This window comes from Beta vulgaris, chromosome 7 (assembly GCF_026745355.1).
Source record: "Beta vulgaris subsp. vulgaris cultivar EL10 chromosome 7, EL10.2, whole genome shotgun sequence".
NCBI classification, from domain to species: Eukaryota; Viridiplantae; Streptophyta; class Magnoliopsida; order Caryophyllales; family Amaranthaceae; genus Beta; species Beta vulgaris.
This window is the reverse complement of record NC_079208.1, coordinates 20,120,490-20,137,031: the sequence shown is the minus strand read 5'-3', so window position 1 is coordinate 20,137,031 and position 16,542 is coordinate 20,120,490. Positions and strand designations below refer to the sequence as shown.

Here is a 16,542-nt window from a genome sequence, read left to right as displayed (position 1 = left end):
TATTATTCTCTCTGTTTTTCTCCATCATAATGAAGAAGCTCGAATCCTCTTATTGTGGATGTAGGTTTATTTTGTCTGAACCACGTAAATCCTTGTGTTCTCTTGTTTATAGTTTTTGTCATTCTTATTATTTATTGATTTGTTTCATATTAATGCTACAACACCCTGCATTAATCAAGCTTGATGAATTGTTTCGTTCATTAATACCTTGGTTGGTAGTCTTTGGGTAGGAGAAAGTTTGGTGGTTGTTTATTAATTGAAACCAATTTTACTTCTAAATTAAGGTTTTTTGGTTTTACTTCTTTTTGCTCTCACTGCCTATGAATACATGTATCAAAATTTCTAATCATCTTTCTTCTTTGGTTAATTTCTAATCATCTTTCTTGTTTGGTTTTTCTTCCTCATATTTTGGCTCGTCTAACTTCCCTTATTTTCACTTTCTACATTTTCTGTGTTTACTCTCTTTAACTTATTACTTTTGGTTTATATTATACAGATTCGATTATCTAATGGCGGTTCCTATTACGAAAGATATGTAGAAGAAAGATGTCTTAAGCCAAGCTTTTCATCCAAAGTGGTAAACAATTTTCAACTAGTAATAACTACATAAGGTTCTCATTAATGTCACATTCAATCATACGACATTTCTAAGAAATTTATTTAGAATCACATATATCATTTATTGTTCCAATTTTTTGTATCTTGCAGTTAGTGCCACAAGGAACCAAGGATATCTTGGCCTATTAGTTAAAATTGAGGTGCTGTGAACGATGTGTTACAGATTCGAATCCCTCTTCTCCTTCTTTGTACTTTGTAGTGCCTTTGTGACTCATATGGATCAAAAAAAAAAAAAAAATTGTGCCACGAGGTTCTCTTTCCTATGAATTTTCAGTGAAAGGTAATCTTGTATTACTACAATTAACGTTTGAAAATTTGGTTAATCTATATATTATAGAAATAGGATTTATTATATATATGCAGGAGGAACTAAAAATCTTTTATATTGAAAAAATAAATAAAAGTGCTTTAAGGAAACTTATTGATCTCCTTACCTCTGACATCATGACCCAAGGAATTGCTCCGTAACCAGATGAAAATGAGCTTATAAAACACTGAGGAAAAGAACATGACTATTGTGAGGGAATATATATATATATATATATATATATATATATATATATATATATATATTAATATATATATATATATATATATATATATATATATATATATATAACCAGGTTTTAATGAGAACCAATTTTATGATGAGAATAAGAACTAATTTGATGCTTTCCAAAGTAAAGAAAAAAACACATTAAAGTAGATCATAATAACTGAAAAGTAAATAATTGTATATGCAACTTCTTATGCTTCATACTTTTTCACTTTTAACGAATGAAATACATTGATGACCATGAAATATTATCATTGACAACTAACATTTCAATTTATTTTATAAAGGTACTGTTTTAGATAAGTTTAAGGTAATTTAATATTAAAAGTAAAGGAAAATATAGTAAAAGTAAATAAAATTGGCCTAAAAGTAAATGAAACTTTTGTAAAAGTAAAAAAAAAAAAAATTGGAATCAGGCCAGTTTAAATAGCTGCACAATTAAGGGAAAAATGCCAAGACTCACATCGAAATGATATAGGCCTTTTGGTTTTGATGATATAAGGCCTCTTATTGTTTCTTAGTTCTCATTTTAGAGTGTGGTTCTATATATATATATTATATATATAATATATTATTATATATATATAATATATATATATATATATATATATATATATATATATATATATATATATATATATATACTAAGCCTAAAATAAGAATGAAGAATCATTTTAGGCCCTTAGATCATGAAAATTGACTGGCCTAGATGCTTCTCGTGCCATTAATAACATTTTTCTTGATTTTGCAACTTCTGAAACAGATTCCTGATTTCTTTACTTTTCACCAATTTCATTTATGTTTCAATCGAAATCATCTACTGTTGGAACATTTATAGTGTAATGGGTTTTTATGCTCATATGATCATATACTAGAAGAGAAAGAGGTCTAGGATGTTAAAGATTAGAGTACACAAAAATGCAAAGGCACGTGGCAAACCAAGGAAAACAGAAGGCTGGTCGCGGGTCGCGACCTGGGGGCCGTCGCGAGTCGCGACAAGTGTCGCAGGTCGCGACCAGTGCCTTGTCGCGACTCGCGAGCTGTTTCGCGAGTCGCGACGTGTCTTTTGTCTTAAGGACGTGAAAAGGTGCGTTGACGGTTTTCAACCGTTGTAATGTGTACGTTATCCGTTTAATGACTATTAGGATTCTTAATCAGTGGATTAAAGGTCCTTAATCAGTGAATAAAAGGGGGGTTATGAAAGTAACAACTCTAATCTATGAAAAGTATATTTCTATATAACCTTTGGGATTCTTATGATGATAGTGTAATAAAAAAAATCAGTTTTTTTCATACTCTAAAATTCTTGCTTTGCTTGAGAGAAACTTTGCTAATTTCTCTGGAGTGTTCTTCGCAAACTCTAAACACAAGTTCTTGTTGATTCATTTAGAAGATCATCTAGGGGGTGTTTGGTTCACTAGTTTTAGGTATGAGGTATGGGTTTGGAATGAACAAAACCCATACCTAGTGTTTGTTTAACTTATTTCTAAATTTTAAACCCATACCTCAAACCCATAAGGTATGGGGTTTAGAAACCCATGGGGGGAAGTGGGTATGCCTCATACCTTACCTCTATGTATCAAATAAAAGAAGATTTTTCATTCCTAAATGAAACCAAACACAAGGTATTAAGTATCAAGTCCCAAACCCATACCACCTTGGTTTCAGTCCTGATTCCAAACCTATACCATTATATAAACCAAACGCCTCCCTAGTGAATTGTTGTCTCCATTGTATCTCATTAGTTATTTCGTGGTAACTCGGTGATCCTAGAGGGGCGAAATTAAACTAATATGAAAGCGTAGTTTCCGTGCCTTGGAGTGATATATTCGGTTCTCTTATTGATCACACCTAACAATCTATTAGTTTAATGTTCTCTTTCTTTTCGGATATGGCTCAATCACTCAGGGACATGACTATGAACTTCCAAAAGTCGGACAAGTTCGAGGGGGTGGGATATCGAAGATTGCAAAAGAAGATACACTTCTTGTTGACTACTTTGAATGTGGTGTATGTTCTTTCAACACCCATGCCACCACTCCCGCAAGATGGAGAGGAAGAGTCCATTGAGACTATAAGGAAGAGGATAAAGTGGGAGAATGATGACTACATTGGCCTGGGTCATATTCTCAACTCTCTTACCGACCCTTTGTTCGATCTCTACCAAAACGTGGAGAGTGCAAAGGAACTTTGGGATGCTCTTTAATCCAAGTATATTTCGGAAGATGCTTCAAGTAAGAAATTTCTTGTTAGTAATTTGAATTCATTTAAAATGACTAATGATCGGCCTATTGTAGAGCAATTTCATGAAATTTATCACATTTTGAACTAAATAAGATCACATGATATGGTGATCGATGAGGCGATTGCGGTTGCCTCATTCATCGATATATTACCAAACACTTGGAAAGATACTAAACATTCCTTGAAACATAGGAAGGAAGATATGTCCATAGAGCAATTAGGAACTCATCTTCGTATCGAAGAGGGGATCCGGGCACAAGATGGGGTTAAGGATACTACTTCTAGTATTCCTAAGTTTATTGTGAATCTGGTAGAGGTTGGTGGGTCTAATAAGACTAAGAAATCCAACAATAAAAACAATAACAAAACCAATTTTGCAAACAAGAAGAGGAAGATCCTCACTTGTTGGATATGCAATGGTCCTCATCTCAAGAGGGATTGTCCTTCTAAGAACAAGAAGAAGACAAAGAATGAACAACCTAGTATTGTTCAAAACCAAGGTAACATTACACATGAAAATATAATTGAAGAAATGAATTTTGTGGCTATGATTTCTGAAATTATGTTTGTGCAGGTTGATGATTCTTGCCTCTAGACATGTGTGTAATAATAAGCACTTCTTCAAGTCTTTGAAAGATTTGGATGATGTTCTTATCTTGTCTATGGGGAATGATTCAACGGTAACGGCTAAAGGCATAGGCCAAGTAGAATTGTTGTTAACCTCGGTAAAGACTTTAACTCTCCGGATGTTGTTATGTACCGGAAGTTAGAAGAATCTTGTTGGGAGGTCTTTTGAATAAGTTTGGTTTTAAAGTTGTTTTTGAGTCGGATAAGTTTTATTTCCAAGGGTGGTATTTTTGTTGGACAAGGTTTCTTTTGTAATGGAATGTTTAAATTTAGTATTGATAATAAAATTGATACTAGTTCATTTACATGCTTGATGTTTCTTCTCTATGACACAATCGTTTATGTCATGTAATTATCGTAGATTATATGACATGTCTAAAGTGGGTTAATACCTCCTTTCATTTAAAGTTAGAGAAGTGTAACATTGCTGCTAAATAAAATTACAAAAATCCTTATCCTAGTGTGACTAGACAAAGGTTATTGCTGAATTGGTGCATAGTGACTTGTGTGACTTTCATAGTTAACCTTCTTTGGGAAATAAAAAACATATTGTAACTTTTATTGACGTTCTTTCAAGGTTTTGTTACATATATTTATTATTACTAAAGATGAAGCACTAGAAAAGTTTAAGACCTTTAAGACTGAAGTGGAACTCAACTTAATGAAAAGACTTGACGAATAGGGGTGGTGAATATATAATCCAAGTTATTTTAGTTCCATTGGTGTAATTCATGAAACAACCGCCCATACTCACCTCAAAGTAATGGTATAGCGGAAAGGAAAAATAGGGTCCTAAAAGAAATGGTTAATACCATGCTTTCTAATTCGGGTCTTAATGACGGATTTTGGGGTGATGCAATTTTAACTGCATGTTACATATTAAATCGAGTTCCTAATAAAAGGAATAAGACTACCCCTTATGAACTTTGGTGTAAAAAAACCTAATCTCAATTACCTTAAGGTATGGGGTGGGAATTGTCAAATTGACGGAACCTAAAAGGAAAACTTTAGGTGAAAAAGGAATTGATTGCATTTTTATAGGCTATGCGGTACATAGCAAAGCCTATAGGTTTTATGTCATTGAGCCCAATGACTTTGTCTCTATCCATTCCGTGATAGAGTCAAGGGATGCAATATTTGATGAGACTCGATTCTCATCGATTCCAAGACCAAAGGACATGATACCTAGTATTATTTCCCATGTTGTAGATGACATTACTAATGATCATGATACTACAACACCGGAAATTAGGAAAAGTAAAAGAATTAGAAAAGAGAAATCTTTTGGACCGGATTTTCAACTATATTTAGTTGAAGGGTCAAGGGAGTCAATTGTGACTCAAATTTCATATTGTTACAATATGGAGGAGGGTCCTAGGACCTTTGATGAGGTTATGAAGTCTCATGATTCTACTTTCTGGAAAGAGGCAGTGAATGAGAATGGATTCAATAATGGGAAATCATACTTGATTTTAGCTAATTTATCTCCCTGTTGCAAACCATTAGGTTGTTGGATTTTGTAAGGAAAAGGAAAATCGATGGAAGCATACTAAAACATAAGGCCCGGTTAGTGGTCCATGGTTTTAGGCAAAGATATGGTATCGATTATTTTGACACTTATGCTCCAGTAGCTAGAATAGCTACTATTAGACTTTTGATAGCATTAGCTGCGATTCATGGTTTAGTAATTCCCCGAATGGATGTAAAAACTGCTTTCCTTAAAGGTGAATTGGAGGAGGAAATGTACATGAATCAACCTGAAGGGTTTGTGGTCAAAGGTCAAGAAACTAAAGTTTGAAATGACTTAGATCTTTGTATGGTCTTAAACAAGCACCTAAGCAATGACATCAAAAATTTGATGAGGTTATTTTGTCTAGTGGGTTCAAAATAAATCATTCCGATAAGTGTGTGTATAGCAAATTTGATAATAACAGTAAAGGAGTAATAATTTGCTTATATGTTAATGATATGCTTATTTTTGGGACTGATTTGGAACAAGTGGAAAAAACCAAAGTCTTTCTCTCTTCTAGCTTCACCATAAAAGATTTGGGTCAAGCGGATGTTATTCTATGTATTACTGTGAGGGTCAAGAGGTTTAATGAGTCAAATTCGACTCATTTTGCTACTCCCATGGATCCTAGTATTCACTTGTTTGTGAGTAGTGGTACTCCTATTTCACAATTGGAGTATGAAGCTTAATTGGAAGCTTGATGTATGCTGTGACTAGCACTCAGCCGGATATAACTTTTGCTATTGGCAAGCTTAGTAGGTATACTAGTAATCCTAGTATGTTGCATTGGCAAGCATTGAGAAGAGTGCTAAGGTATTTGAATAAGACCTTGGACTATGTCATAACTTACAAAAGAGAACGTTCTCTTTTAGAAGGTTACTCGGATGCTAGTTGGATTTCCAATAAGGAAGATTATTCATCCACTAGTGGTTGGGTGTATCTTCTTGAAGGAGGTGTTATTTCTTGGGCATCCAAGAAGAAAACATGTATAACGGATTCCACTATGGCATCAGAATTCATTGCATTGGCATCTTGTTGCCAAGAAGCGGAATGGCTAAGGAATGTGTTAAGTGAGGTTGACTTATGGGTCAAACTTATGTCACCTCTTGCTATCCATTGTGATAGTGCATCAACCATAGCTAAAGCTTATAGTGAAGTCTACAATGGCAAGTCAAGGCACATTGGAGTGAGACATAACTATGTGCGAGAAATGATAAGGAATAGCTGTATAACTATTAATTTTGTTCGGTCTAGTTTGAACTTGGCGGATACGTTTACTAAACCGTTGTCAAGGGAACTAGTGAACAAAATGAATAAAGGGATGGGTCTTAAGCCTATTGAACAACCTACGGTGAAGGAAAACTCTATTGGATGTCTAATACAACGTTAGATCTCAAATTCAAAGAGGATAGTACATCTTTAGAAGGTTGGGAGCACTTGTTTAAACATCCCAGGGTTATTGCTTGTTGCTATAATGTTAAAGAGGTTGAATTTATTCTTAATAAATCTTTGATAAAGTGCTCAATTGTAGGAGCATGTTTCGAAAGATTTACCTATATAAGCTAGAGGTTTGGCCGCTTCACCAAGTCTAAGGCTTGACTTGGAACGCTTATGAATAGATATAGACACCAAGGCTTCATAGGTGTCGGTGGTTAAAGAACTTAGTTTATGTTTATGTGTATTAGTATCTTCAATAATTTGTAGTGGTTATATGATTCAAAGCTTTGTCTATCATTACACTATTGGAAAAAACCTTATATATCACTTAGTATCAGATGCAGTTTTTATAAAACCGCATCAGAAAATCAATCAAAAATGGGAAGGAAAGGTGGAAGTAAAATTTGATGCAATCCTCTTGTGGACTGCATCAGATTAATAAACCTGATGCAGTTTTTTATTAAACTGATGCGGTTCCTAGACCGCATCAGATTTTCTAAAAAAAAAAATGGCCCATTTCCCTTACAACCCCACAATTCTCGTGGCCCAATTTTAAAACAAACCCCAGCCAACCCTAATAACCCCACAACTCTCTCAAATTTCACAGCGCCCCCCTGATCCTCCTCTCTCCTCTCTCTCTCCTCTCTCCTCTCGTAGTTCAAACACCACCACCACCACACACCCTCCTCTCTCTATCGTTCTCAAACACCAACGCCATCGCCACCGCCAAACGCCAAAATCCAAATGCCTCATTCTCTTGTTCTCTCGTTACTCAAACACCACCACCACACACCCTACTCTTTATGTCGTTCTCAAACATCAACGCCATCGTCGCTGCCTCCACCACCGCCAACGCCAACGCCCTCCACAAAACCCTAACTACAAACTGCCAATGCCAACGCCATCGCCATCAATGACCACGTCCTAGTTTCGACTTCAACGAAGCCCACACCTACTCGCCGTCGAAATAACTGGCTTTTTTGGTTTTAGTTGATTTTGTTAATAGTTGTGGTGATTATTATCCTGTAATTTTATATTATTCTAGACCTAGGTTTAATTTCGTTTAATTTTCGTTTCTTATTTTTCTGTTAATTGGTTTATGCTCTGTAATTTTAGATTTGGTTAATTACTTTTTTTTCATTTATCTAATTTATATACTTTATATTTTGTAATTTCAGTATGTTATTTTTTTAGTTTAAATTTGTTTGTATAATTTTGTTGGAAATATGAATTGCGGTTGTTAAAATTGTTGTGTTTTGTCTCGTTGGATTTTGTTGCTGTATTTCGTTGATGTTTTGGTTGTTGTTGCAACTTTTTTTTTCATAAAAAAAAAGAATCTGATGCGGTCATTCTTGAAAACCGCATCAGATTATCTTTTTCTGATGCGGTTTTGGACCGCATCAGAAAACATTAGTAAGCTGTTGCGACCCCACCTGATGCAGACCAAAACCGCATCAACAAGGCCAATTTTGACCGCATCAGGTGGGGTTTTTTCCACTAGTGTTATGATCGAAATTATTGTAAATTTACGTTGACTAAGTGGAAATTCAATCGTAAGATATTTCCATGATGCATGAACATGTTTGTTTGTGGTTAATAGCAAGTTGAAAACTTTTCAACTTTACCCTATATATGGGAGGAGGATTGTTGGAAAATTTATAGTGTAATGGGTTTTTATGCTCATATGATCATATACTAGAAGATGAGGACGTCTAGGATGTTAAAGATTAGAGGACACAAAAACGCAAAGGCACGTGGAAAATAAAGATTAACAGAAGGCTGGTCGCGGGTCGCAACTAGAGATAGAAATATCCAGTGGATCACCCAACCACCCATTCCACCCGGTTTATTAAGTGGGTAAAAAACCCGGTTTAAACGGGTGATAGCCGGGTGGCGGATAACCGGGTGACGGATGCGGGTCGGATTCGGGTGATATTTTTTCATCCATCACCCGACCCATCACCCGTTTACCACCCGACCCATCACCCGTTTAAAGTCAAAAAAAAAAAATTATTTTGGGCTTTTTCATTTTTACAATGACTCACTTGGTATTATTTGTTTTAACACTGGACCCAAACTAAGCAGCAGCATGCCCAGTTTATAGTTTAAGTGTTTAACAAACAACAACTTAAAGTCTTAAACTTTAAGTTTTAACTCTAGCAGATAGCACTCTCAGTCTCTCACTGTCTCTCTCATCTCACTCTGTCTCACACTCTCACTCTTCTCTACGGGACTGAAGGCCGGAGTTCGAAACTCGGAAGGTGGAAGGTCGGAACTCGGCATCGTCTTCAAGAAGATTTGCTCGTCTTCAAGAAGGGCTTAGTAATTTTAGTCATTTATCTACAATTTCTTGGTTTTTATTTTCTAATTCTGCAATTATTTTATGCTTATTTTAATTAAAGATTGGATTTTTATTGGCATTTTGGTTAACTACTGTTCTTTTTCGCTTTGTGTACTAATTTTGTTCTATTTTTCGTAATTTTTGGGTCTCTTTTATCTGATTTTGCGTTGGATTATTTGTGGGTTTAATGGATTATTTGTGGGTTTGATGGATTATTTTCCCCAATTTTTGGGTCTTTTTTATCTGAATTTGCGTTTGAGGTTGGTTATTTAGTTCATCCGATTATCACCCGATCCATCCGTTTCACCCGTGGGTGATGGATGGATGGATTCGGGTGGATGTTTGACCGGGTGATGGATGGATCGGTGGGGTGGATGGAGGCGGGTGATGGATGCGGGTGATGGTCCACCCGCCCCGAACCCGATCCATTTCTATCTCTAGTCGCGACACTCGTCGCGGGTCGCGACACCCATCGCGGGTCACGACCAGTGCCTTGTCGCGACTCGTGAGCTGTTTCGCGAGTCGCGACGTGTCTTCTGTCTTTGGGATGTGAAAAGGTGCGTTGACGGTTTTCAACCGTTGTAATGTGTACGTTATCCGTTTAATGACTATTAGGATTCTTAATCAGTGGATTACAGGTCCTTAATCAGTGATTAAAAGGAGGATTATGAAAGTAACAACTCTAATTTATGAAGGGTATATTTCTATATAACCTTTGGGATTCTTATGAGGAGAGAGTGATAAAAAAATCAGTTTTTTCATACTCTTGCTTTGCTTGAGAGAAACTTCGTTAATTTCTCTTGAGTGTTCTTCACAAATTCTAAACACAAGTTCTGGTTGATTCACTTAGAAGAGCATCTAGTGAATTGTTCTCTCCATTGTATCTCATTAGTTATTTCGTGGTAACCCGGTGATCCTAAACGGGCGAAATCAAACTAATAGAAAAGCGTAGTTTCCGTGCCCTGGAGTGGTATATCCGATTCTCTTATTGATCACACCTAACATCTACTTCTGCTATTTTTTACAGAAGATGGAATCCAATTCTAAAGGTTTTGAATTAAGTACAAAAATGTCATCAATGTCATGGAAAATATCTTTAGCATCCATTCATGATGACGTAAGGGTCTAGATTAGTTCTCAACTCCGATTTTAGACTATGGTCCCCACTAGATCTCAACATTATATACTTCCTCTATTTCTTTTTAAATGTGACACTTTCACTTTCCACTCATGCCAATGCAAAACTTTGAGGATATATATCTCGAATTTTATATTTGTAAAATTATAAAAACATAGTAAAAAAAATACATATTAAGACGAACCTAACAATATCCTACATGACTATATTTTTATTCACGTATAAGTCACGAATGATGGTCAAAGTGAAATATATAAATAGTGTAAAATGTCACATTTAAAAAGAAAGGAAAGAAGTATTGAAAACATGTTACAAAATCTTAGACATTTCTCTTACCACTACTCCAAGTACCACAAGAGATGGAACCCATTCTAGTAGCAATCCATAGCCCTGCGAGAAATAGATGGTAAATCATATTAGGAAAGTTCTACTTTGTACCACTGTATTTTGTGCTTTTCTATATGGTACCCAAAAATTTTTTAATCACAGATAGTACCACTATGTATTAATGCTAATGTCTACTATAATGCTCCATTCATATTAAACGTTTAGCACCTTTAATTGGGGTAAATCCAACCTAACTTTGACTTTCCCTTCCTTTTCTCACATTTTGCCCCCTTCTTCAAACCCTTTCCTAGTACTCTTCACGTTTCCCACCCTTATTCGAGGTCCTTACTATAGACATGAGAAAGTATTCTCGTATACTCGATATTAGACAACTTGTCCCATACCATGGCATTTTTGTAATATTACTAGCAACTTTATACAATATAATATAACATTCACTCGATATGATTAGATGCAGCTAGGATATTATATAATAGCTAACTGATATGATAAGATGGTCTTTAGATATGATATATTAGTCATCTAATACATTAACCATATTTCAACTAACAATTCCCAAATAAACATATATGGAAAAAAAAATTGATCTATAATTTTTTGATATTAATTTTTGTCATAAAAAAAACTGAAATGTCATGGTATTGGACAATTACCCAATATCAGGTATGGGAATATCATTAGTCCTGTAGACATCTCCCTATCCTCTTTCTCTTCTTCTATGTATAATCCATTGTTTGGGAACCCAATAATTTGAAATGAAGGAATTGGACCAAATTCAAGAGAAATACAAAATAACCCAAGAAAGAATAATTAGAAAATGACATTATTTTGTTTGTCATTTGAAATTCCAACAAGCTAAAACCAGTAATACTTTTGTTCTTTCTCTCTCACTTTCACCACCAAGGCACCATAGGTCCAATTTTCACGCCACATCATCACCAAAGTACAGTCTTTCCGCCATCTCTACATCCATGCACCACTAAAATAATATTGTTCTGCCAACGCCGCCATATACACTACCAAAGTACCAATATTCCTTCGCTGCCGCGACCACTATTACATTATGAATTGGACACAACATTTTTAAAAAAATTAAACTATTAATAGTGAGAAATCCAATTGGAGACCATATTATAAGTGTAGAGGATGTGGTGTTATTAGTTGGGTTGAAAATGATAATATTATGACATTTAATTTCAAGAAAGGAAGCAACATTATTGATGGTTTGGTAGAAGAAATCAGAAGTGTGAAGGAGCAAGTGAAGATTAATGAGGAATTTCTCAATTTGATTGTCAAAATTGCAGTTGTGATGTATTTTGCTTTTGTTTTTTCTTTTGTTTTTTCTTATTGTTATGCTTGAGTGAACCCAAAATGAATAGCAACACTCAATACATAGGATTTCCTTTTTCTTTTTTGCCAACTTAATGCAAATTAGCTGAACAAAGTCAATAAACCAAGTGTAGCAACTAACATTTGACGCAAAAAAGGTGCTAAACGTTTAATATTAACGAAGCATTATTATATTAGACATTAGCACTAACACATTGTGCTGCTATGTGTAATCAAAGTTTTTTCGGGTACCATACAGAAGAGCCCAAAGTATAGTGGTAGTAAGTAAAATTTCCCATCATATTATATAGATATTCTTCTATGACATCGCTTAATATTTTGTGGGCTATGTTTACCCTAAGTAGTGACTATATTATACCTCTTTGAATTTATAAATACTAGTCGTGTTTGTACACGATGCGTGCTTTAATTTTAAAACTTATTATTCTATTATAGACTCCATCCGAGTTATGATAACAGTTAAAATATGAAAGACTAATAGTGAGATGAATTTAGATATATTAATTCGCTAATGTAATAAAGTAACAAAGGTTGTGAGAAAAAGTTACTGAACCACCTACGCCAACTCATACTCTTGCATATATATAAATAACTTATAATACTCTCTTACGCTTCATAATTATGAATTTACATTTATCTCAACAACACTGATAGTGGTTATGAAATAACCACAAAACTCACAATAGATCTCTTAACTAGAATGAACTAGCTATATATTGAGAGTAACTCGAATTCGATAACTTAAGGCTCATGACACGAAGCTTACTTCAAGGTAACTAAATATTGTTCATACTATAACATTGGTCGGAATCTAATTCATATAATCAACAAAATCAATTATAACCCTATGAAATGAGTCTATTCCATTCTGATTAGATTACACCACCATATAAGTATATAACCGAGGCTACATGGAAGTAATCCACGAGGTTATACACACTTAAGTAATCTCATATACTATCCTCCTTTGTGAATTATAAACAATCGATATAACCTTAGTATATTAATTCAAATACATATTTTATATTGACATCCCTTTTATAACCAAAACCTCCATAATTTAATCCATTGTAAGGTAAATTAATTTTCATACTTTTTATACTATTACTAGTAATTAGTTAAACCTCTCTCTAACTTCATGTGATATTACTAATTAAGTCAGTCCACTTTTAAAGTCTAATTCATAAGATATTCAACTCATTGAACGATTTCAATCATAAACTATGCTCTTTTAGAAACTAATTCTCATAGCTCATCAATACACTTTTAAAGTCTACTAAAATAATTATTCTTCCGGGACACTATTGAACACTTCTAATCAGATACTCTCCTACTTCAAAAACTAATTCTTTTAATCCATTTGAGAAACTAATTCTCTTCATCCATTAATACATCTTAGTGTAAGCTTTCATCGAAATGACACCTTCTTAGGGCTTAATGAACCAATAGTAGAAAATCATTCTAGCTATGAGTAAATCATTATCACAATAACATCAACCATAACATGCAAGAACCGAGTTATAAATAAACTAATTGAACTAACATTCTTATTACAATCTTCTACATTACTATATTAACATCTCTGATTTAGTGACATAATAAACTAATCCTAATCCCATAGATCAAATTAGAACCTCATAATTAATAGTTAACTAAACGAGCAAGTTCTATTTTATATCAATATCCTTTTAAGAATAATCACCGCTTCCTAAATAAATGCACCAACTCCATAACTCAATTTCCATGGTTATATTCTTATTATACACTACTTACTTGCTTTAAACCTTTAAAACAACCTTGCTTAAGAATCTAATCTTCTACGATATTACTAACAAAGCTACAACAGTAATTAGAACCAATTTTACTGATTTACAGATTCATCATCCGACTATGTGTAACATCATTATCCTTAACATAAAACTCACATCAATCTTCATGCACCACTACAACAAACCATCACCAGGAACAACACATGTCATAAGAAATCTATATTGTTGATATCAATTCCGGCGAGGTAACAGATCAAATTAGACATAATGAGGTAGTTTGACTGAATTAATGAGTATCCAATTAAAGGTAATGAGTGTTTTAGACTTTTTATGTGGACGTCTTGTATTCTATATTATATTGTAAAAAAGGTCAAAATATTTTATCCATTTATTTTTTGATTAAAATATTTGATGCATATACTAGTTTTGACTTGTTTAGAATGACAAGTAGAAAAGAGAAAAACTTATATAATTTTATTTAGTCCATTAAATCACTAAGGATAATTTAATATTTTCATAATGGGACAACATTTTCTTGTCCCCTTCCATTATATAATAGAGATAGGATTTGAATTGATATCCTTGAATTGCTTTATTTTAATGATTCCAATTCAATTGGAATATAGTTTGTGAATCTTTCGTCTTCTTTTTCTACATAGTTAAACATCTATTCTAGAAAGCCTGAAAAAACCTTCGACCATGCACATATTCTGACTAGCCTTATATGCATATAATGCATGCAAAAGCATATAAACAATTACATTAATTATGTAGAAGAATTGTCTTTGCATTTTATTTTTTCAAAAAAATTATTGTTTTATTTATATATGGTACTTTTTATTCCTCTTTTTCTTCAAAAGAAACAATTATTTATCCCCCTATATATTTTTAATTTCTGTTTCTACTTTTTGATGCCCCATGTGTTAAATAATAGAGTCTAGAGATACAAGCTTTTTAAATAAAAGGCAAGGATTTATTTCCACCAAAAATAACTAATTAACCATACTTATACTTCAAGAAATTATAAGACAAAACTCTACTAATGAGTCCAAGTCATCCCTCTATAATTGTCAATTTTTCATTAAGTTATGGATTCGAGTTGTGGAAGCTAACTTCTATAAGAGCTAATATGTTATACTACACATTTACCTTAAGTAAAAAGCATATTCCGATTAGAAGGCATGCCAATGTGGTGCCTAATGTTGCAAACTGCAATTAAAAAGTCAAACTTTGATTGATTGCAACTCCATCTGCATCCTCACAAATGACATAAAAAATATATATATATATGACTTACTAATATGAGAGGCTTCCTTCCTGTTTTATCTATTAAAATTGATGTCATAATATTTATTGGAATCTGCAAAATTCACTATTGTAGTAAATACAGAATCTAAATTAACAACAAGCCAATCCACTTGAAATGAACTTGAAAAATGAAGAACCTGAATGAAGGCATAGAGTGCAAGTCCAAGCTTTGCTGAAGAGTTCCCTACAACAAAAATATAGGACGTAAATTTTTACTCCAAAGTGATTTTTAGAATAACGTCTAAAAAACATAAGTTAACATACATATTTATCAATCATATTATATGAATGATATAAATCTATTCGAAGTACCTGCTGCAAGAAATATTTCACTCGTATAAAATCCAATACCATTCACTCCTCCACATTGTTGAAATGCCATAAGCCCAACTGTAACCTGAGATAATATTTGGAATAATCATATATATATATATTATATATATATATAATATATATATATATATATATATATATATATATATATATTATATATATATATATATATATCAGAGAATATTATAAATAACTAACGCATTATTTTGTTAGCTCTCACAGTCAATGAAGGTATATATCTCCTTTGAAACAAATCTAGAATCCCAACTTTTGGAAGATGTTCCACAATTTCTAGACTTTCCTGCCATAAACAATATTATGAACATCAATATCTAGCTATACAAGTACAAAAATCTAAACATTTATTCATTAATTTAAATATTTAAATAATGTGGTTTTATTTTTTTTTGAAGGGGGTTTTAGGTTGAGAGTTATAACTTGAACTTCAGCAACTTCATGTGATATATCAGCATCCTCTCCACGAAGTCGTCTTAAAGATTTTTCACAAGCATCCTTTTTCCCTACTTTTGCCTACGAACAACAGGCATATACCATGTGAATAGTAGAAGATAATTTTATGTTATGATAAGTAAGAGTGTCCACTTACAAGCCATCTTGGAGACTCTGGGATTATCAAAAGCCCGAAAAGCATAACAACACAAGGTAAAATGCCTTCAAAAATGAAAATCAAGAGATTTCAGTTAGACTTTTTGTGAAACCGACTAAAAAGATAGGCATTATAATCAGTTTAACATTTTACCATGAAGAGCAAGTTGCCTCCATGTAGCAACTATTCCTAACAGCATGGTGCATGATATCCCAAGAACAATCATCAACTGTAAACGACATTCAAAAGTTTTAAGATTTATTTTTAGTAACAGTATGTACTCTTCTTATCCTACTTTAGAATGTTCACATTATTGACATACTAACTAGCTGGATTTGAGATGAATTCAAGTAAAA

At 33.4% G+C, this 16,542-nt stretch overlaps 1 protein-coding gene across 2 annotated transcripts in view; it reads right to left on the bottom strand.

Moving 5' to 3' along the window:
* The window catches only part of LOC104899261 (sugar transporter ERD6-like 16), a 75,713-nt gene that overhangs the window by 42,505 nt on the left and 16,666 nt on the right, over positions 1-16,542 (bottom strand). For both annotated transcript variants that reach the window (XM_010686419.4, XM_010686422.4), the window contains exons 7-16: positions 16,340-16,415; positions 16,187-16,251; positions 16,018-16,110; positions 15,800-15,880; positions 15,559-15,643; positions 15,384-15,430; positions 15,236-15,298; positions 15,088-15,147; positions 10,808-10,861; positions 1,053-1,112 (exon numbers count right to left, since the gene is read on the bottom strand). In XM_010686419.4, coding sequence (XP_010684721.1) covers positions 1,053-1,112; positions 10,808-10,861; positions 15,088-15,147; positions 15,236-15,298; positions 15,384-15,430; positions 15,559-15,643; positions 15,800-15,880; positions 16,018-16,110; positions 16,187-16,251; positions 16,340-16,415 — 684 coding nt within the window. The remainder of the gene's footprint in view (positions 1-1,052; positions 1,113-10,807; positions 10,862-15,087; positions 15,148-15,235; positions 15,299-15,383; positions 15,431-15,558; positions 15,644-15,799; positions 15,881-16,017; positions 16,111-16,186; positions 16,252-16,339; positions 16,416-16,542) is intronic.